General features: G+C 35.7%; 1 protein-coding gene and 1 pseudogene across 2 annotated transcripts; one reads left to right on the forward strand and one right to left on the reverse strand.

Annotated features, from left to right (window-relative positions):
* The first annotated feature begins 210 nt into the window (after positions 1–210).
* LOC311304528 (ecto-ADP-ribosyltransferase 4-like) lies at positions 211–3329 on the forward strand (annotated as a pseudogene). The gene is made up of 4 exons (XR_014630306.1): positions 211–318; positions 532–628; positions 705–1414; positions 3271–3329. The product of XR_014630306.1 is annotated as an ecto-ADP-ribosyltransferase 4-like (transcript).
* Positions 3330–12329: 9000 nt separating this feature from the next.
* Positions 12330–20750, reverse strand: LOC311277916 (cytochrome P450 2K6-like). The gene is made up of 9 exons (XM_084388395.1): positions 20502–20750; positions 14811–14973; positions 14477–14626; positions 14236–14396; positions 13867–14046; positions 13653–13794; positions 13229–13413; positions 13004–13145; positions 12330–12915 (listed from the first exon to the last, which is right to left on the reverse strand). The coding sequence occupies exons 1-9, from the start codon at positions 20697–20699 to the stop codon at positions 12728–12730; spliced, it is 1509 nt and encodes a 502-aa protein (XP_084244521.1). The 5' UTR covers positions 20700–20750; the 3' UTR covers positions 12330–12727.
* Positions 20751–24201: the final 3451 nt, after the last annotated feature.

Genomic DNA, 24201 nt, shown 5'->3' on the forward strand with positions numbered 1-24201 from the left:
TTTGCCTAATATTAAAGTTATATATTTACACTTGGTTCAGAGAGGGAAAGAATTATGACAGTTTTTGAAAAACATACATGTTTTTTATAGTGTACTGTAATGCATCATTTCAATGCAATCTCACACACACACAGACACACACACCCAGAAGACATGGACATGGACGATTAGCAATATACAAAAGCCACATTCCTCTTCTCTTAGTTTGAAGAGTCGTTGTCGTCTGGCTGAGAGCGACAGACTTCTGATCTTCTCTCGCTGTTGCTCCTGAAAAATAACGAAACGGGATCTGACAACAAGAAACAACAGTTTGCTCAGGTAAGTTTGTGGTTAATGGTCAATATAACACTTCCATCAGTGAACATCACAGGTTTAAGTAATTATTCAAATAGTTTTACCATTTGAATAAATGTGATTTTTTTAACTGTTTATGATGGTGAACAGTTTTGATGTGTATATCTATGCACATATTCTTATTGCAATGATAGATTTGGTATGTGAGCCGCTGTTGTGTTTCTGGTTTTCTTTCAGCATCAGTTCTTCACAAGATCTACTAGAGGGATTTGACTGAATCAAGATGCTGCTGATCATTGAAGCTCTTCTTCTCATTTTAGCTGCTCTAGGACAGGTAAGCTTGTGTTCTAGTATGAATATTACAGACATGAATACTGATGATGTGATCATTATGATTTCTGTTGCTGCAGGATCACAGAGCTGCTGTTGAAGGAACGATATATCCATTGGATTTCGCACTGAATTCAGTTGATGATCAATATGATGGTTGTACTGTGAAAATGGCAGACCTGGTGAACACAACATATCTAGAGAAGGAAAAATCGACCTCAGCTGAATTTAATAAGACTTGGCAAGAAGGTGAAGAGAAAGCCAGGAAAGCAGAGGATAACTTGCAACAGATTCACTCTGTCGCCATTCAACACTAACAAAGACTCTAAAGTATATAGTGATTTCACTAGTGCCACTCGTACTGACGAACAAAGATATAAAGCAGGGACATTCAAATGGTATTCACTTCACTTTCTGTTAACAGAAGCGATACAAATTCTGAAGAAAACACAAAATAGATGCTATGTAACTTATCGTGGTACAAATGTTGAATTTGATGTTCAGAGCAAAGAGGTTCGTTTGAGCTCATTTTCATCCTCCTCTCTTGATCGTAAAGTAATACAGGGTTTTGGAAATAAATCTTGTTTTGAAATCTACACTTGTGAAGGTGCTAATTTGACAAAATATTCAAAGTATCCCGATGAGAAAGAGGTGCTGATTCCTCCATATGAGAAGTTTAAAGTCACTGCTGTCATGAAAAGAACAGATCAGCCAGATCTCTGGTGTGAGACTGTGTTCGTGTTGAATAGCACTGGAACAAGAAGTGACCTGAACTGTGCATTGTTTAACAGTGGAAACCATGCTTCTTTCTTTAACGTTTTACTAATTTTGCAATTATTATTCCTACTAATCAGTTAAATTTACATGTTTCTCATTGTTATTGAACTTTGAAGTGCTTGTCATGCTTAAAAAGGGACAGTTTGATAAGATTTAGTAGTGATGGGAGAATTTTTTTTTACATGGAAATAATTGTTTTTCTCAATGTGTTGCTTCACTTCAAAGTATATATATATATATATTGTTTTTAATATTACACTGATTTGGTCTTGTTTCATGAACACTGCATATTTTGCATGAGATGTTAGAAAATGCCTACACTGTAAAACCTTGCTGTAAAAAAACCCAGCAAAATTCAACATACCATTTTCCATAAAAACAGTAATGCACCATATAAAACAATGCATTCTGGGTATTTTTTTTTTTTTGATTTTCAAGAAAGAAGCCTACAGGAAAATGTAAGAACTGATTTTCCTGCTAAGACAAAACTCACCCTGCAATAAAGCAATAAAATACACCCTGGACAGAAGATCGCAAAGAAAGATCACAGGACATTGTCCTGTCCAAACTTTTCTCCTTCCTTATCTCTGCATCCCCCTCTCCCTCCACTATTCCTCTCCCCCGGGGTCAAATCACCAAAAGTTCAATAAGAATGTCTATTTTAACATGATGTATCTTGTGAATCTATTGTTTTCCTTTTCATGTTTGGTATCATTTTAAATGTCTCAGTGCGATTGGTAAAATGGTCTTAATTTCATTGCAGTCATTGGTATTATGAGAAAGATTGAGAACTTAGGAGAATCCTCTTCTCCTCTTTGGGTGATATCTCTTCAAGATATCTCCACTCTCCCTGAAACCAGGTGTTACCCCCTGGGGTACATAAATTGACCCGAAACAACGCTAAAAAATATTGGTACAACCCTTTTGTTCTGGTCTGGGTATTAAGGGTAGGTGACAGAGCAGACTCTGGGAATCTGTAACCAGGAAAACCCCCATGCATTGTGGTGTCAGTGTTTTCTCAAGTCTTACACTTAAAACACATTCACACAACACTGAATGTCTCTGTCAGGAATGCATTGCTTACTTTTAGAGTCATCTTTGAGTAATTGATGTCATGTATTTATTATTTCTGAATTGGCTTTTAATCACTTGTGTAACTGGCATGATACATTTTTACCTGACAAATAAATGTTACATCTTGATTTATTGTCAAGAAACAGAGGGGTCCAGAGACGAAAGCAGTCTTTTAATGAGAAAATAAGGCAACGCCGCTCAGGCTGATAAACAGAAAATCTCTTCACAAAAGGTAACCAAGGGGTACTTCGCTGCTTTTTCTAAAAACAGTAAATGATGATATCAGCCGTAGATCCGGGCGGCTCTTGAGCAGCGAGGACTGGACAACAGGTGAGATGAGGAGCCCTCTGCTACACTCCACGGAGGTAACTGGATACAGCACAGAAGTGGTAAATCAGGACTAGACAGGACAAGACAGGACAGGACAAGACAGGACAAGAGAAAAAACTTCTGAGAAGTCACGGTAGCAGTCTTCAACGTGCATCAAGGTCAAACAATAATCCGACAACACAGACACGAAAAAGAGCTAGATATAGCGTAGACAAAAGAGAAAGATAGAGAACAGGTGTGATGAGAAGAGAACGAGAGCCAGCAGATGGTAATGAGAGGAAGAGATAATGGGTGTGCGTGTAAGTGTGTAAGAAAAGAGAAGGTAGGACGTAAAACAACCAGCAGAGGGAGGCAAAGAAAAGAAAAAGAGAAAGAAAGAACCAGGATCATGACATTTATTCTGAAGTATTCTGAGATCATTCTTCCTAGATTAATGTGCAGTCTGGTGTTTCCGCAAATCTCTAGATCAAACCGAAGGCACTAATGAATGGAGCATGGGGCACATCATTAAGGAGACCTTCTGATTTCTGACTATCACTAACTTAGCACGTTGCAAGCTTGCAACTATATATATAAAAAAAAAAAAAAAAAACACCTTTGTTATGAGTCAGCAGTGAGCGGCCGCTTAGGGTAAAATAATTGCACTGCACCATCTGACTATTTCAGAACTGGCTAGTTTGTAATTGTGAGCGCACATTCGTGACGTGACGTGTCAAAGCGACACCGGGTCCCTAATGAACGGATATTTGAAATCATGGGATACCCAGAGTAATCAAAGATCTAAATTACTTCATAATCAATATTTATGATTATTTTCTAATAAGAAACACAATCTAAATTTGATTATCATTTGAAATTGGAGTCAGTTTAAGCGTAAAGCTAAAGTAATATTGAAACTAAATTCCAATAAATTAAGTGAACTTCACTGGAGCGCTGAAAAGACACACACATTATCCCTTCACCCATACCGTTGGACTTCCGACGTTGGGCCAATGGGTGGTCTTTACAAATATACTGTGCTCAAAGTTGACACTCAGAGACTGTGTTCCAAATCACACCCTATACCCTCATTTAGGGCTGGGCAATATATCGCACGATATTGTTATGCGCATCTCGTCAGTAAAGCCGGTTCCTTGATTAGTAGTACATCACCATCACCTGCTTTCAGATGAAGCGGCATTTATTACAAAGAGCCGTAGTTAACTGACAAGCTGAGCCATATCGCATTAATATCGCGGACGTATCGCCAGCGATAATTAATGCGATATGGCTCAGCTTGTCAGTTAACTACGGCTCTTTGTACACAGCAAAAACTCCTGTGTTAAATTAACACTCCTGGGAGTGTATATGAGTCCACACTCAAGAGTGTTGAAGTTAATGAGATAATTAAGTGATTAATTGAGTGATGATTGACTATTATTGAAGACACCTGATGTTAACAAGCAGAATCACTGAAGGAGAAAATCTCAAATTGTAAGCCACCGTTATGGCGATCATTGTTTGCTTTAGTTGATATGTGCCTTTACTGCACAGTAAGACCTTTACTGATCTGTGCCTTTGGTGTTTGGTGCCATCAGGGTTGATTTTCAGAATGCAAGCAGGGAAAATATATATTATTTTTTCAGACCGGTGTTGGCAGAATTTTCCCTAACTCTCAAACTTGATGCTGCATGTACTTTGACATTAATAAGACTACATCTGATTCTGAATCCACCTACAGGGATGGTATTACCTCATAATCCATTACATTAAAATCATTAAAGCTTCATTCTTTTTCAATACATTCCTGTAGCTTAGATTTCCAGGGAATGGATAACTTAAATTAAACTTAAATACAATGTAAGTTGCTTTGGATAAAAGTGTCTTCCAAATGCATGCATGTAAATGTAATGTTAAAAATATATATATATATATATATATATATATATATATTGGTTTACCTAATACTGCATTCGACAAAATAGACAGCTAATGCTGAAGAAGAGTGTTAGCTGTTGTAACTGGATGATGATTCTGCCCTTCATTGTCAGCATCCATGTTTTTGCTTAGAGAACAGACTCTCCTGAAACAGACAGTCACAGCAGCCTTTTAGTGTTATAGTTTACAGAAAAAAACTAAAATACAATAACAGAACTTATTACTAACAACAATAACATGTGGGGTGAAGATGAGGTAAGATATGATGTTGTATGGTGTTTATAGTTTTTATCAATTAAACAACATTAAAAATATTAGTAGCAAAACTTTGCAATATTGATAATGGTATATTGCTAACCCTTTCCTCCTCCTCCTCCTCCTCCTCCTCCTCCTCCTCCTCCTCCTCCTCCTCTTTCCTCTTCCTCCTCCAACGTCAACCCGTTCTGTGTATTAGTGGAGAGCGTCAGCAGTGATGTACAGTCCTGAGGGAATGGCTTCTGCAAATTCAAAAGAAAAAACAGAAACTGATGGATGATTGTTTAAAAGCACTTTAACTCTGCTGCCTGGTAAACCACTGTTTTCTCCCCTTCCGTTGGTTTCATCGGCAGTTATATTATGTTTGCCTGCTTAACTAACACATACTTCAGCTAATTTAGTTGATGTCATCTTACTCACCTGTAGAAGTTATCACCGTTACGAAGGCAATCACAAAAAAAGACTCCAAAATACACCTCCGACATTGCAAACGACATTACACAGACCACAAACTTGAAAATGAAACAAAAGATGAAATTAACAATGGTGTTGGATAAAGGGTTAGTTTACTCAAAATTGTAAATTCTGTCACCATTTACTCACCCTCAACTTGTTTATAACCTCTATTAAATTACACTGTAAAAAAAAAAAAAACGAATTTTACAGAAAATAACTTATTTTTTTGACGATAATTTTCTTTAATTTTAAATTGTACTCAAAACACTGTAAAATTACAAATAATATCTGTAAAATAAAAATTCAGCTGTTATTTTAGGTATTGTGACATTAATGACAAATTCCAGTAATTCACATTTTTATACAGAAAATTGATTGTATTTTTCTTACAGTATTTTTTCTGTTTTCTTAAATTGCATAAAAATGTATGTAAAATTACAAATATAATCTGTAATTAAACAGTAACAAAACAGTTAAATGATAAAATGGTCAAATGACTGTCAGCCCCCCAAAAAACTGTAAAACATCCTAAATTAAATAAACTGAAAAACACTGTTATTTTACAGGTATTCCTGAATAATCACGATCATATACCTTCATTGTAAAACAAAATCGTAAAAAAAGGGTCAAATGACTGGCAGCTGCGGCTGCCAAACAAAAACCATAAAATTTAAGTAAAATATGCTAATTTAAATAAAGTGTAAAAAACTTTAAAATAAATTTGATGTCACCATGATTGAGATCAGTGTCTGCTTTAGTTGGGCTCATGACCCTTGAGATTTTAACTGTTGTTTTTCTCTGGCTGCTTTAACTGTGTATTTGATACACATTTGTTATAGCAATAAATGCTGGAGAATATATCAGATGATCTTGGTCATTCATTGGTGATGTTGTGGTCATCATGTGATGATCTGATTCACTGATATGATGGTCAAATCTCTGAATATATTAACTTAGATTACATAATATGTAGATGAATTCAGCCTTATACAAAGTATATAGTTAATGTCATCATTTTTCACATGACCCTTGAAATATTGTGGCATCAGTATTATAAAAATCTGAAAAAAAAAAAAAAATCTATATTATATAGTAAGTTTTGAGCTGGTATTTTTTTTTAGTAGAAGGCTATTCACCTTATTTTCGAACGCGGAAGTAAATATGGGTCCAGTTTCCGGTTTTTGTGCGGCACTTCCGTTTCCTCGCTTCTCTGGGCTAACTAACGATATCGATTGCGAAGGATTATGCAGAGTTGACAGAAAAATGTTACACATGCCGTAGCAGATGAATACAACAAAGAACTAAAGCCCCGCCTCACCCAGGTCGGGTACTGGACCTGGTTGAAAACACTCATGCATCTAGCTGGCAGATTGCCAAAACTTCGCCGGCGCCTTCAGCACCGCCCTAAACACGGTCGAGCCAACGCTGGACTAAGTTAATATATCTATGGAGGTAGGCTATTTTGTCATGTCAAATGTATTAATAATGTCATCAGAATGCAACCAAAGCACATGATAGCAATAAGTAGATCATAGATGGCTATAAATAATTATAAATCATACAAAATAAATGCCATGATGACAGGGGTTACTATAATGATTTTGTTTCTCCTTGGAGTTTTTATTCAGACTTCGTAGCCCAGCCACTTTTCTGGTATCGGGTGGTCTTCTGTAGGTCTTGTGTTCACGAAATGAAAAGAACAAACATACGGTCGTTTCTTCAAATGGGAATCTTCTTCAAATGCGTCTCAGGGAAAATGCGTGCATGCTAGAAATAGAATCGATGCCTATTTTTCACGCGACACGCAAGCGTTTTGGAAGCGTTTCGGAAGCGTTTCCAGGCAAAATAGAATAGGAAAATATGTTTGTATGTAGGGCTGCACGATTAATCGCATGAGATTGTTATGCGCATCTCGTCAGTAAAGCCGGTTCCTTGATTAGTAGTAAATCGCCATCACCTGCTTTCAGATGGAGCGGCATTTACTACAAAGAGCCGTAGTTAACTGACAAGCTGAGCCATATCGCATTAATATCGCGGACGTATCGCCAGCGATATTTACTGCGATATGGCTCAGCTTGTCAGTTAACTACGGCTCTTTGTACACAGCAAAAACTCCAGTGTTAAATTAACACTCCTGGGAGTGTAGCCTATGAGTCAACACTCAAGAGTGTTTAAGTTAATGAGATAATTAAGTGATTAATTTAGTGATGATTGAACATTATTGAAGACACCTGATGTTAACAAGCAGAATCACTAAAGGAGAAAATCACAAATTGTAAGTTACCGTTATGACGATCAATGGTTGCTTTAGTTGGACTCTTGACCCTTATATTATTAACTTTCGATTTTGTTTGTCTGTTGTTTCTGAATTATAATCACCAGTTGAACAAAGAAAAAAGTGATCTGATGGTGTTGGTTATATTATGATAATCATCATTTGAACTTGATCACTGAACTCATTAAAATCCTTCTTTCTGACTTCGATTTATGTTGTTGGTTAGTGAATCTGCATAAATGCCCAGAATTTTTTATATAATATAAATGATTTCTTAAAAGTTGTTTAAAAAAAAAAAAATCATTCTTTTAGGCACACACAGATGTCAAGATTCAGTCTATGCATCTCAACAATGGTGAGGAGCAGAATATTCAATTAGGAAAAGTAAATTACATAGACAATTCAGATAATAATTTATTCATACCGCAATGCATGATGGGAGCCATTAATGAGTTGTGATTGGTGGCAGCCACTGCAACATGCTTTATTACTGTCACCATTGTTGAGATTCACAGGCTGATGGATGTCTGTGTTTTAAATGAATTTATCTGAATGTCTTATGATCAGAACAATGTTTATTAAATATTTTGAATTGTAAGTAAAGTAGACTACTGATAATCGTAGGCTGAAGAATGACGAAACTGCTGCTAACAAGTTAAGCCAAACTATCTCAATAAGTTTCCTTTTTCAGATCACAGCATGATTATGTCAAAACATAACCAACACTATAAACTAACATTTTACGTTGTTCATTTAACTGTTATAAATCAATAACAGCAGACAAACAACAGTAAATATTAAAGTAAACATATAATGGTCTAGAGCCCAACTAAAGCAAACACCCATCACCTTAATGGTAACTTACAATTTGTGATTTTCTTCTTCAGTGATTCTGCTTGTTAACATCAGGTGTCTTCAATAATGCTCAATCATCACTAAATTAATCACTTAATTATCTCCTCAGCCCTAAATGCCGCTCCATCTGAAAGCAGGTGATGGTGATTTACTACTAATCAAGGAACCGGCTTTACTGACGAGATGCGCATAACAATCTCATGCGATTAATCGTGCAGCCCTATTTGTATGTCATTTTGATATGAATACATATTAATGACATTTTGATGTTTGAATTTAGGTTTTGACATAAATGCAGATATAGCCTAAATATAAAAAAATATATATATATTAACGATTTTCAAATATTGCACCTGTCAATACAGAACGAAATATTCTGTAGCCTATTTTGCCGTCAATACTGCCGACGTTGTGTTTGCTGCTATATATTTATGTTTAACATTAAGTGCCTTCCACAACTCTCTCCCCATATGTCGAATATATCACCAATGAGGCTTATCATGTCACCTAGCAGCAGCAACGCCTCGTCAGAGACGTTTCTGGTGTGCAAAGACATAGAAAACACCACGCAACAGAAACGCCACGCAGCCAGTGTGTCGCCGGTCGTATAGGGCGCCTGATTATTAAAATGTCAATAATTCGATGATTAAAACACTCCTGCTCCAAGTAAATCTTTCTTTTGTGCCAGTTATTATGACAACCTCTAACTGCACAAACAATCCCGGTCTTCCTCGAAGTCATAACGATGAGTTTGTTGTTACGAACAACGCTCGCCAGTGATCGGAAGTGCCTTACCGGAAGTCTCGCACAAAATACCGTCAACTGGCTGCGTCCGTATTTCCGTTAAAAATAAGGTGAATAGAGACATCAAGAATCAACATATGAATCTCAACAATGGTGACAACCAACAAAGCCTTTTTGTGACTTTATAGTAGTTCAGAGTTGATCAGATTTTTTTTCATTGTCACCATTGTTGCGATTCATACGCTGATTCTTGATGTCTGAGTGAGTCTATGCGATCTTGTCAAAACATTTTCTGTATAATGACTTAATGAAATCTGAGTATCACAGCACTGCAGGATCTTCTATAACAGTTTTATCATGCAAAATTAACAGCTATTATTTATTGACTTAATCAGATATTTCACTTCAGATGGTATCAATGAAGCAGGACACTACATGATGACTATTATCCCTAAAAAGTGACCATCATCAACTGTTGCTACAATTACAAATATGCATCAGAAAAACACAGTTAAAGGGATACTCCACTTTTTTCGGAAATAAGCTCATTTTACATCTCCCCCAGAGTTAAACAGTTGAGTTTTACCGTTTTAGAATCCATTCAGCCGAACTCCGGGTCTGACGGTACCACTTTTAGCATAGCTTAGCACAGATCATTGATTCTGATTAGTCCAGTAGCATTTCTTTCAAAATGACCAAAGAGTTTAAATATTTTTCCTATTTAAAACTTGACTCTTCTGTAGTTAAACCGTGTACTAAGATCGACGGAAAATGAAAAGTTGCGATTTTCTAAGCCTATATGGCTAGGAACTACTCTCATTCCAGCGTAATAATCAAGGAACTGTGCGGCTGTACCATGAGTGCAGCAGGCGTAATGATATGACGCAGCGCCTGAAAATAGTCCCCAGCTCGGTAACTTCTTCCAACGTGACCGGGACTAAGTTTGTCTAACCTATTAGACCTATTTTCAGGCGCTGCGTCATATCATTACGCCTGCTGCACTCATGGTACAGCCGCACAGTTCCTTGATTATTACGCCGGAATGAGAGTAGTTCCTAGTCATATAGGCTTAGAAAATCGCAACTTTTCATTTTCCGTCGATCTTAGTACACGGTTTAACTACAGAAGAGTCAAGTTTTAAATAGGAAAAATATTGAAACTCTTTGGTCATTTTGAAAGAAATGCTACTGGACTCATCAGAATCAATGATCTGTGCTAAGCTATGCTAAAAGTGGTACCGTCAGACCCGGAGTTCGGCTGAATGGATTCTAAAACGGTAAAACTCAACTGTTTAACTCTGGGGAGATGTAAAATGAGCATATTTCCGAAAAAAGTGGAGTATCCCTTTAAAGCAGCCAGAGAAACATTAAAGTTAAAAACTGAAAGGTCAAGAGCCCAACTAAAGCAAACACTGATCTCCATCATGGTGACATCAAACTTTATTCTTTTCAATAAAGCTTCAACTTCTAAACCTCTGTTAATTCTCAATAAGAATGTTTGTATGAAAGAAATACAGTCTGGATTGTAATAAGTGAAGATGCTGAGATCCTGAGAGATCTGGTAGTGTTTAATGTTCTGGGGTTTAAAGTGTTTCTATGGTGTGTTTTGTGTAGAGCCTGAGCTTCAGTTCAGGATGAGCAGAGAAACACTAGTGATATGCTGCATGTTGCTTTATTTAACAGACAGTAACTGTGTAGTTGCTGATGCAGTGATGTATAATCACAGCATATCATGCATGTAATTAACTGCATGGTTTTTAGTAAAAAACAATTCAGAGAATAAATGTGAAATAACTTTTTCTGTTAAAAAAGATGAATGAAGATTTCTGTAAAAGTATTTTGCACTTATTTAAATTAGGATATTTTACATTAATTTTATTTTATATTTATTTTTGTATGGCAGCCATTGCTGACAGTCATTTGACAGTTTTTTTATGGGATTCTTTTTTACAATGAAGGTGTTTGATTGTAATAATTCAGCAAATAGCTGTAAAATAACAGTGTTTTTCTATAAAACATTTAAGGAAAATTTCTGTAAAAGTTTTTTGCACTTCATTTAAATAAGGATATTTTACTTTATTTTTACGTTAAGCCGTTCAGCCGTAGCTGACAGTCATTGACTGTTTTTTTAAAAAGATTTTATTTTTTACAGTGTTGGCTTTTGGCTTGCTTAGTTGGGGACATTTAATATTTTGATCTGCCTTACTTAAGGTGGAAGATGACACATTTTTCTTATAGAAACAAACTTTGTTGTATTATTTTCATGTTATCACTGTGAAGCTGCTTTGATACAATCTGTATTGTAAAAAGTGCTATATAAATAAAGGTGACTTAACTATTGTAAATTGTATCAGTGATCTTTTTTTTTATCAAATGTATTTTACAAATTAATGCTCTAGTAGTAATTAATTATTTGATACTGCTGCAGGTTTCAACACACCACTTTAGTTGGCTGAACTTATTGGATGTAGTTTAGAAAACTAATCTTTAGTTGGCTGAACTTAAATTCAAAGTTTACTTCACTAAATGAAATCAGTTCATTGTACTTTATAACTTGTCAGGTAAACTTTTCTAAATTTGTCAGGTACACTTTTACAAATAAGTTAGTTTAACTAAAAAAAAACATGCAAAAAGATAACAAAAAATAATGAGTTAAGTCAACAAAATATTTTTTACAGTGTATTTTACGTTAAGGAATTCAAAGTCTGATTAAGCAGACCTTGCTGATTTTTATTTTGTACATTCATTTTAACTCTTAACTTAGAATATTTAAGAAAGTTAATTCATATTAAAAATGATCATGTAATCTCAATTTAAATATTTTTAATAGTGGAAACTCGGCTATAGCTTTAACTAGCTTATTCAATGAACGCTAACATATTAATTGGCAAAGCAAAGCTTTGATATCATTAACATAGCATAGCAATTGCTGAATGAGTAAAGTAATATAGAACATTAATACCTGTTCTTAAACCAAGCTCATGCAGGGAATAGTGAATAAATATTACTCAGAATGCTACGGTATATTACTCTTTTAATGGAAAATAGTATTTTACTGTCAGAATTTTGCTTTTTTTTACAGGTTTTAAAAGGTTTTTACAGTGCAATCTGTCTGTTGGTTAAAGAAACCATCTGTAGTCACTATTTCCACAGTGCTTCCATAAGTGCAATTTAAATGCTAACTTTTTCCTCAGGTTTAAACATTAATAACAACATTTGATTCATTTTAATGTGATAAATACATTTACATATTAAACATATTCTTAAATACACTTCTTACATAAGAAGAGCAAAGGCACTATACTATCTAAAAGGAAGCATTGAATTAACATTGAATGTATTTCCAATGGAAACATAAATTAATAAATGCAAATATATCATAAAAAAAATGACAAATGTCCAATAAAAGGTCATATTAACTTTAAGACCGCTTCACTGCACACAGTTTGTATGGGGCTGGGTTCAGGGTGAAGCCCACGACTGGTGTGAGATCCAAATCATCTTCAGACACTCCAGGTGAAGGAGTGAAGCGGAAATGTTGAAGGAGGGAAGTGAAAAACAGGAAGAGCTCCATCCTGGCCAAACTCTCTCCAGGACAAGCCCTGCGGCCTGATAAAAACAATAAGCAAAGTATTTACAGAAATCACCTGCGATGGCATGGTATTATTAATTATAACTAATTTGAAGTCCACTGCACCTGCAGAGAAGGGCAAGAAGGCGTCCTTTTTGACAAAATGGCCCTGCTTATTTAGGAAGTGTCTTGGGTTGAAGCTGTCAGGAGTTTCCCACTCATTTTCATCCCTCAATACAGATACCAGTAGTGCGAACACACTGGTACCCTGCATAAAACAACACAAATGATCAATGATAAATGGAGAAAACACATAATCAAGAACACAGCATGCTCTTATTGGAGCCAGACCTTCTTGATGAGGAATCCATTCAGATGAACATCACAGGTGGTCTGACGAGGGGAACCAAGGGGTACTATGTTTGCAAATCTCTGCGTTTCATGAATCACTGCATCTGTATATGGTAAGTTCTTCCTATCTTCCACCACTGGCTGACGTCCACCAATCTCTCTGTCAATCTCGTCTTGGACCTCGGCTTAGTTAAATTCACAAGAAAGACCGCAGTATGAAAGTATATAACAGCATTACTGAATACTAGACTCTGTTTGACACTTTGCATGGTTTAAAATTAGATTTGGAAACGTGTAGAATTCAAATTGTTATAAAATAATGCATAGTTCTGGTTTTGACTTGACTATGATCGAGGACTCTTTGTTCACTGTAAACAATGATTTTTTTCCCTTTGAAGTAGTAAATAAAAGAAAGAAGTCATACCTTGTATTTCAGGGTATTTGGCCATGAGTAGAAGACTCCAGCGTAGCGTTGTGGCCGTAGTGTCAGTACCAGCACCAAACAGGTTGTTGATTGTACATTGTAAATTCATTGAATTGTACAAAGAGTCTGTTTTGCCAGATTCCTGCAGAAGTCATGACAATGAAAGTCAAAAATGGTAATTACAAATCTATTTGATTTAAAGTATAGACAGTACCTTGTCCTTCTGCTGTCGTATCAGGAAAGAATCAGCGATTCCTCTGGGCTCCTGAGGGTTCAGAGTCTTCTTCAAACCATTTAATAGTTCCTCACTTTGTTTGAATGTTTCTCTGACATTATTCACAATGCGTTGCTGATTCGCCACAAAAGGACGAAGCCAAGGAAACATGTTGTAGAGCTGCAAACAAACAGAATTGCAAAGAATCAGAATGTATCATTGTACACTGTACACACACCTTGACATATACTCCAAAATCATGCATTATAAACAATAAATCTTAATTGATTAATTGAAATCTTAATTAATTCTTGAATAATTAAAAATAACAATGAATTATTGGTGGATTGTACAGGAATGTCTGGGTACCTGAACTGAAGCTGATCCAGTCATCTTCATGTTTTCGTAAGCTCGTTTGACCATGTGATGTAACGTAGTGTTGGTGTACTCAAATCTGGTGCTGTAGATAATGGCAGAGACAACGTTCGAAACAGCCAAGGCCATTGGCAGAGTTGTATCAAATGGTTTTCCTGCATATGGGCGAACAAGATGTTAATACTCAAATCAGTTTCATCCATCATGATTTTTTATTTGTGGTTAACAATCTTACCTTCAAACTTCTCAAATTCCTCTTTTAAATATTGTGTTTCTTCAATGATAATCTCTTCACTTCTTTTCTTTCCCATTCCAAAATCTCGCAGGTTTGTGAGAGCAAAGCGTCTCATTTCTCTCCAGTTTTCACCATTGGAAAACACGATCCCTACAGAGGAATAATTTACCCATTACTCTAAAGTGGACCTCACATTTCTAACTTGAATACAAAGAGATTATTTATTTGTATTTACAACTTTATTTACAAGGCAAGTCTAAGTTCTGAATTAATTTGCATAAAAATAAAAAATAAATGTGTGTGTAAATGATCATCTGAAAATGTGATGCCTTACCATATCCCTGGTTGAAATCATGGAATATGGGTGTAATATCTCGGTCTCCAAACTCCTCAGAAAGGTTCACTAGTGCGTGTTTGATGGCCTTGTATCCTGACAATATTACCACTTTTTTGGGGCCCAGGTGCACTGTGTAAACTGAACCATATTGTTTTGACAGCTGCAAGAGAGAAAAGAATAAGAAAAGCCATAAATGTCTATTTAATCTTTCTATCTATCCATCTATCCATCCATATCTATCCACTGGCATCCATCCATGGACATGTAGGACAACACATCCATAACATGCCCTCACTGGTCACACATTACCCATAACTATTAGCCAAGTGGGAACAGTGACCTACATTTGAATGAACACAAAATCTGTCTGTCTGGCTGACTGTCTATCTATCTATTGGCACACAGCAAAATTCCCAGAGTTAAATTGGCTCTGCTCAGAGAACATTTGGTCCCACACTAAAGAGTGTTAAAGTAAATCTGAATCAGAGTTAAAGTTAATGAGATAATTAAGGAATTAATTAAGTGATGATTCAACATTAGTGATGAACACCTGCTGTTAACAAGCAGAATCTCAGAAGGAAAGAAAAACAAAATAACTACAACTGACTTCCAGCCACAGCCTCAGATGAAATGAACTGGAGATAAAAGATGATAAATCTCTCAAGATCTCAGCAGACGAGGATTAAACAACTCCACAAACAGCATTACCAGCTTCACTTATTATTAACCAGATTTACTTTATTTCTGTCAGGCAACTACAAAAGTTCTTTTTGAGAATTAACATTAATTAATTTTGTTTAATAATTAACAATTGATTAATTTAGGTGTTGATGTTTTATAGAATATGTTTGGTCACCATTATGGTGATCTGTATTTCCTTTAGTTGGGCAGTTTGGACAGAATTAATAGAGATTTAGATGCTGATATTTTATTGAAAATGTTGGCCACCATTATGGTGATCAGTGTTTCCTTTATGATGCTGAAAACTAGATCAACTGAGCATCTTAGTTTCTGGCTTTTTTCGCAACAAATTATGCGTATTGGTAAACACTGTTACAAAGACCACAAATTCACTTCAAAATCCAAGTCAAACTGCCCAACTAAAGGAACCACTGATCACCATCCCTGACCACGTAACCACACTGTAAAACCTAACAGTAATATGTACTAAATACAATTGAGTTCACAGCACTCAAATATTACCGAAACTTGAATGACTGAAACAGAACTCAAACTGAATGAGTTATAGAACATTTCTAGATCCCAGAATGATAATTATATAATTAAGTGATTAATTAAGTGATGATTGAGCATTAGTGATGAGCACCTGCTGTTAACAAGCAGAATCACTGAAGGAAAGAGAAACACAAGAACTACAACTGACTTCCAGCCACAGCAAAATCAACTGGAGATAAAAGAAGACATGAAATATCTCAAGATCTCAGCAGAGGAGGATTGAACAACTCCACGAACAGCATTACAAGCTTCACTTATTACGAACCACTTTGACTTTATTACTGCCATTCGTCTACAGAAGTTCTTATTAGAATTAACAAAGGTTTAGAAGTTGATGATTTGAGTTTCATTTAAGGTCACCATGATGGAGATCAGCGTTTGCTTTAGTTGGGCTCTTGGCCCTTGACTTTTGCGCTTGAGAATTTCTTTGGCTGCTATAATTGAGTGTTTATAAAACATATTTGTTATGGCACACAAGTCTGAACAATCATCATTTAGTGACTTGATTCACTGATTTCATTCAGAGTCTGATTTCTGTTTAAAAGGGCAACATATTAGTTTTACTCAAAACTGATTCTACAGCATAAGAGCTAGCCATGTTGTGACCATTAGATAATATGAAGGATTTTACAAATAGTTGTGCACAAAAAGTTATTGCATTACTAAGACTCACACAGACATCAAGAATCAGCATATGAATCTCAACAATGGTGACCATTAAAAAATGATGCATGCTGGGTACTAGCATAATACAAAACTTATCCATGGCTCCCAGCATGCATTGCGGCATGAATAATTTTTTAATGGTCACCATTGTTGAGATTCATATGCTGATTCTTGATTTCTGTGTAAGTCAGCATGATACCGTATAGGTTTTTAAAATCTGATTGTCACAACAATGGGCCTTACAGCAGAATCAATTCTATTATAATGAATAATACAAGTATTACATCACCTGTCTAATCAGAGATTAGGCTCTGGAAAACATCAGAGAATCAAGTCACTAAATGATGATTCGTATCATCTGAACACAACCACATGCTCAAATTTTCTCTTGGCGTATGTGCCATAACAAATGTGTTTTATAAACACTCAGTTACAGCAGCCACAGGAAAAACTGGTGTTATAAAGTCAAGGGTCAAGAGCCCAACTAAAGCAAACACTGATCACTATCATGGTGTCTTTAAATGAAACTCAATAAATCATTATCATCTAACCCTCTGTTCATTCTCAATAACAACTTCTGACAAAACGCATGACAAAAGTCAAACTGTTTAGTAATAAGTGAAGCTGGTAATGCTGTTTGTGTAGTGGTTTAATCCTCCTCTGCTGAGATCTTTAGAGATTTAAGCGTCTTTTAGCTTGAGTTGATTTCATCTAAGGCTGTGGTTGGAAGTCAGTTGTAGTTCTTTTGTTTCTCTTTCCTTCATTGATTCTGCTCGTTAACAGCAGGTGTTAATCACTAATGCTCAATCATCACTTAATTAATCACTTAATTTCTTGACTGCAAAGTATATCTACTTTTAGTAAACTCAACCAGAGGTGGAGATTCCAGGGGTCAGAAAGTAAAAGTCCTGCCATATGTTTATTCCACCCATGAACTCACACAGCAAAAACTCCAGTGTTAAATTAACTCTCCTGGTAGTTTATTTGGCTCCAGACTCAAGAGTGTTAAAGTTAATGAGCTAATTAAGTGATTGATTGAGTGATGATTGAGCATTATTGAAGACACCTGATGTTAACAAGCAGAATCACTGAAGGAGAAAAATCACAATTTTAGACACCGTTATGGAGATTAGTGTTTGATTTAGTTGGGCAATTGACCTTCAAATGATTATCTTTAGATTTTGTTTGGCTGTTGATCTAAGTTATTACAGCCAGATGAACAAAAAGAAAAGTTGATCAGGTGGTGTTGGTTATATTTGAACATAATCATAATTTGATATGAATCACTGAACTCAATTAGAGCCTAATCTCTGACTTAAATGTATATTGGTCATTACAACATCACAGTAATTCTACAGATTAAGTTCCAGATTTTTCAATATAATTCAAATTATTTCTTAAAAGTTGTTCTGATAAAGAAAAAGAAAATCTTTCTTTAAGGCACACACAGACATCAATATTCAGTGTATGAATCTCAACAATGGTGACAAAAAGAATATTCAATTAGGAAAACAAGACAATTCAGATCATAATTTATTCATACCGCAATGCATGATGGGAGCCATGGATGAGTTTTGATTGGTGGCACCCAGAATGCACTGCAACATGCTTTATTATTGTCACCATTGTTGAGAATCACAGGCTGATTCTTGGTGTCAGTGTGTCCAAATAATATAATTTTTCAAAGTCCTTTAATCAGAACAACTTTCAAGAAATCTTTCTGATTACATTGAAAATGATTAACATGGTATAATATTAGAATCACAGGCAGCTATAATCAACAAACTAAACTTAACTCTCTAAATAAGTTTTGTGATTCAGGTCAAATTATGATTATGTCAAAACATAACCAACACCACCTGATCAACGTTTCTCTTTGTTCATCTGAGAGTTATAACCCAGATACAACAGCCAAACAAAATCTAAAGTTATTAGTTTAAGGGTCAAGAGCCCAACTAAAGCAAACACTGATCACCATAATGGCAACTTAAAAAAGAGATTTTCTCCTTCAGTAATTCTGCTTGTTAACATCAGGTGTTTTCAATAATGCTCAATCATCACTCAAACAATCACTTAATTATCTCATTAACTTTAACACTCTTGAGTCTGGAGCCAAATAAACTCATAGGAGAGTTCGTTTAACACTGGAGTGTTTGCTGTGTGAGTTCATGGGTGGAATAAATATATGGTAGGACTTTTACTTTCTGACCCCTGGAATCTCCACCTCTGAACTCAACTAAAATAAGTTCAGAGTACTCATAACTATTGTTTTTATAAACTTAATTGAATTGAGGCAATCGGTTTCCTCAAATGAAATGAGTTAGCTTAACTTGTTGGGTTTTACAGTGCACCATTATGTCTCCCTGGTCAAACATTACCACTGACTTTTACCCTTGTGATTGTTAGAACTAGGTGACCTACATTTTGTCATTTGTAAACAGTAAGCTTGCCAGTGAATTCCTACTTGGCACGTGTAGTAATAAAGCAATAAGTAAATGAGAGGAAAGGCCCTATTGAGAATTTAGTCTGTAGGGCATTGTCCTTGAGCCATGATATTACACTATCCCCCGGTTTCACAGACAAGGCTTAAGCCTAAAAAAAATGCATGTTTGAGCTGGTTTAACTGAAAGCTACTTGCACTGACACATCTTAAAATGTGTCACTGTCAATGCACTCCAGTAATGTTCTTTTTTTTTTTTTTTTTTTGAGGAATGTTTATAAAAGGAACTTAAATGCACTAATTAAACTAAGGCCTAATCCTAGCTCAGAATGATTACACTAATCCATCCATCTGGATAATGTCTTGTTTGTCTATTTCCCAAGTGGATAAATTTGAAAAGGTTTTCACGTTATAGTGTCCTCTTGTTACCTGCTGTGTATATATATATACACCCCTTGCTATGTTCAGTTATCTGTTGGTTCTTGTTAATGTATTGTTTGTTTTGCATTTATCCAGTGTTCTTAGAATTTGCATAGTTAATAATGTCTGTTGAATCTTCCTTCATTACACAATCAAGTGTAAAGAGTCCCAACTAAATTTGACTAACTTTAGAATTCAAACCAATGATGGCATACAGACATCATCACAAGTGGTTATTAGTATTACACAAATCATCACAATATAAAATTTTGTCTTCATGAAAAATGAATGGTTCCTTACGACAGACTCAAGGATGATATAATTTCAAAGCCTTTGTGTGTGTGACTTTTTCTAAAAGGAATTAAAAATGGACTTTAAATCAGAGGTCATTGTAAAATTGGGATAACCGTGAATGGTTCCAGCTTTTTGAAGATTTACCCAGAAGACGAAGTAATACTGTAGTAAATGAATGTGTATGTGCACAGGCACATAGTCTTTCTTTATAAAGTGACATCGCCAACTACTTGTCTGGCATGCAAATTACAGCGTTATTGGTCGTTTTCATGGATCCATATGAACGGGGATCGTTTTGATAACGCAGTCATCTGTACAAAGAAAAAACGCTTCTGTTTTTAGCACATTGTTGTCGTGTAAACTTACCCTTACACTGCTTCAGTGTTATTTTTAACACCCTGCTGGTGGTTCCCATATAAACACAAAGCAGTGTTAATTTAACACCGGCTATTTTGCTATAAATAAGGGAACAATCTAGCACACATTATATGAAATTAGGTCAGACAATAATGACAGGGATCACAGGCAATTGGGAACAGGGAAAACAGAACAAAAACACAATGAAACTAAACCAAAATAGAATTATGTTACAGTAGAAGGTAAAATCATCTGATTTAAATATGTTTGCTCACCTCCCACAGGCTCATGTAGGTTTTCTTGAGGTCCAGCATGTGCAGGTTCCCCAGCAGTGGCAGTGGTTTGGGTCCTGGAGGATATTTTCCCTCATCCTGAGAGCTTGAGCTGATGGAAAAGAGAAAAATAATCAAAAACAACAGCAGGGCAAGTATTGTACTTGTGCCCTCCGAGAGTAACACTTCTGTTAAAGCCATGGTCAGAGATCTTGTTTAGGTTTGATGTTGGTTGTAGTCTTGCTCTTATGTACTCTGTAGGTATAGGAGGAGAGGTATGGGAGGGGCCATAAGGAGGGTAACCTTTAATTAAAATTGCACAACTGTCACAAATAATCAGAGTTGTATAGTATGGTTATGTTTTAACATTATCATTATTTCTCAATCATTTGACCTGAATCACTGAACTCATATAGAGCACAATTTCTGAGGTAGGTATACTTAATTATAGCAGAACTGTCCTTGTACAGCATAATATTTTTAACCTTTACAATGTAATCCAAATGATTTCTTAAAAGTTGTTCTAAAATGTTTTTGCTGTGAAGCCAACATCAAAGTTTGTCTACAAACTTTTTAATCATGGTTACTTGTTGTGGTGTTGTTACCCCTCATAGTCCTCATGCCTCTCTATAAATCATTTTCTGTTAGCCCACTTTCTGCAAATGTCCAGCTATCAGTGTACTATTAATATTATACCAGGGTAGTGAAAATATAAAGTTCAGCAAACTACTTTTCTCCTACAGTGGAACAGAAAACATGCAGAGTAGGGTTCACGCTACGTCAACTATTTACTTCCACACACGTGCAAGAAAGGGTTCCTGGTACACAGCAAAATCCCCAGTTAAATTAACTCTGCTCAGAGAACATTTAGTCCCACTCTAAAGAGAGTTAAAGTAACTCTGAATCCGTGTTTCATTTAATGAGATAATTAAATGATTAATTAAGTGATGATTGAGCATTAGTGATGAACACCCAATGTGAACAAGCAGAATCACTGAAGGAAAGAGAAACACAAGAATGACAACAGACTTACAGCCACAGCCTTAGAAGAAATCAACTGAAGATAAAAGAGGTTAAATCTCTCAAGATCTCAGCCGAGGAGGACTAAACAACTCTACAAAGAGCATTACTAGCTTCACTTATTACGACCCAGATCTACTTTATTTCGGTCGTACGGCTATAGAAGTTCTTTTTGAATATTAACATTAATTAATTTAGGTGTTGATGTTTTATTGAAAATGTTTGGTCACCATTATGGTGATTAGAGTTTCATTTAGTTGGGCAGTTTGAATCTTGGCTTTTGTTGTGAGTTTGTGGTATTTGTAACAGTGATTACCACATAATTTGTTGCAAAGAAAGACAGAAATGAAGATAAGTTGATCTAGTTCTCAGCATCATAAAGTACAATAAGTCACTAATCTTATCCCTGAACAAAAGTAGTTGTTTGTTTTTAACACTAGAACTGCCATGGCGGTCATTTTGACCGTTTTGAATTTTATATCTGCAATAACTTTGTTTAAAAAATAAATAAAATCCTGCTGGTTCCTGACTTTTCCTAAAAGTGTCTGTATTTTCATTTAAAATGTTTTTCATATAAATTACACATAAGGCAAAAAAACAAATTAACATATTTACCTATTTCGGCCATAGACGGTCAGATTGACCGAACTGAATTTCGCGGTAGTATTATACATATACCAATATACACAACAATAAAATGTGGTAAAAAATACACAAAACATATTCCACAACAAATAATTTAAATGGAATGATATTCAGAACAGAACAAGAATGAAAAAATAACTACAAACAAGCCTAAATGAAATAGGCTACTTTCAAGCGAAAGTGAAAGTAAGCGGCGTTGGGCTCACGTAACTCTCTAATTAGAATCAAAATGTTTCAACATTTGCGATGTATTTGGATGGTAAACTATTCTTTATTATGCTTTGTACTTCACTCACGTTCCAATATCGACGGGAAAAAATCTTCACATGCGCAAAATGGTACGAATTGTAGGCTACTGACTATATAAACAGAGCAGGGGATTTTTTATGTGTTAGGTTGACTATTTTATTATTATATTTTATTATGGCTATAATGAACAGGCTGCGATGTCAAGATTGCAATGCTGGAATATGGTGTGTGTGTGTGTGTGTGTGTGTGTGTGTGTGTGTGTGTGTGTGTGTGTGTGTGTGTGTGTGTGTGTGTGTGTAAGGTGCGGGCGCGATCGAACAGTGTAAACATGAAAACAGGCTGCTCCGTCATTTTGGACATCTACGGATATTATTATTTATAGATGTATAATTAAACTTGTTTAAATGTACAGTTTGGTGTTGTTTTGTTTTTAAAAGATATCCTAATACAATAAATGCATTAATCTCTCAATTGGGTATTTATCATTAAAGATATAGAGTTTGGAATCTAGCGGTCAAAATGACCTGGCTTGCGGCAGTTCTAGTAGTTATGGAATTCTGGCACTTCTAGTGTTAATTGACTTTATTCCCCAACAATACTTTCTCACCACAGATCATACATTCTGAAACTAGTTTTTTTTACATATTGTAGGAATATTTCCCTTTTGTGACCCACAGAGATCAAGGATCAGCATATGATGACATGGGTCATGCCGCAATGCATGCTAGGAGCCATGAGTTTTATACTATGGTTTTAAAGCTTTTTAACAGTTACAGCGCCACCTATGGTCCAATCTCCATAAAACTTTGCATGCTTGTTTAGAATCGGTTATAGCCATTTTTATGTTTATTTCCTGTTATAGCGCCACCAAGTTGCCAATCGCCAAGTTGACCAAAGACTGAGCCCATGCAAATGTGTACCAAGATTGGTGAAAATATCTAATTCTGTTAATGTGAATCAACATTTCAACTTTTTGGGGGATAATCAGACTCCAGAGAATCTTTCTGCACTGTTTTGATTCTGATCAGGTGAAAAACCTAGGACTAGTTTGCAAAAGGTTTTGGACAAAATCCAAGATGGCGGAAAAATGTACATATCAGTAATAAAATAGGCTTGTCTCTTTTCTGTTCTCTTCTTTCCTTATGTTACTCTTCTTGTTAACAGGCATATTAAGGCTGAGATGACTCCATATTTAATATACCATATTTAATATTTTGTGGCTCAGATAAGGTCTAGGTTTATTTCTTATTTCTTAGCTATGGCCTGCTTGTGGCCCAGATCTGGCAAACAGGAGCGGTCCGCCCAAAGATCGTCATTCCATGCTGCATGTGGGCCAGATCATCATTCTTTATGTGCCAGATGTGGGCCGGATCTAGGCCGAAATAATGTTGCTATCTGGGAAACCACTAATCGAAAAGGAAGAATTGAATAAACATTGAATGTATTTCCAACAGAAACCTAAATTAAATGCAAGCATATCATAAAAGATGTCATTGTCAGTCCAATAAAAGGTAATATTTAACAGTAGGGTAGAGTGGGGGAAAACGCCCCCCTGGGGTAAAACGCCCCCCACCTGTTTTTCCCAAAATAACCACTAAAAGTAGTCAAGATACATTTTTACTGTTGCTATGCACTACGTTGATAACGGGGATATACAAATCTCTATGGATAATCTAAAAGCCCATTCTTTTTTAAATCTCCTCAATCTTTGTGCAAGGTTGCTCAGAATGATAGGGCCTGATAGCTCCTAATAGGGCCGTTAGGGGAGGGTCTTTGTCTTTCTCAGGTG

This window comes from Rutilus rutilus (assembly GCF_951802725.1).
Source record: "Rutilus rutilus genome assembly, chromosome: 1".
Lineage (NCBI taxonomy): Eukaryota > Metazoa > Chordata > Actinopteri > Cypriniformes > Leuciscidae > Rutilus > Rutilus rutilus.

Coding starts and splice junctions, on each gene's coding strand:
- LOC311277916 (XM_084388395.1), bottom strand. CDS start 20,699: ATGGCTTTAACAGAAGTGTTACTCTCGGAGGGCACAAGTACAATACTT. Junction 14,627..14,810: donor TGATTTCAACCAGGGATATG/GTAAGGCATCAC, acceptor ATTCCTCTGTAG/GGATCGTGTTTTCCAATGGT. Junction 14,397..14,476: donor GGAATTTGAGAAGTTTGAAG/GTAAGATTGTTA, acceptor GCCCATATGCAG/GAAAACCATTTGATACAACT.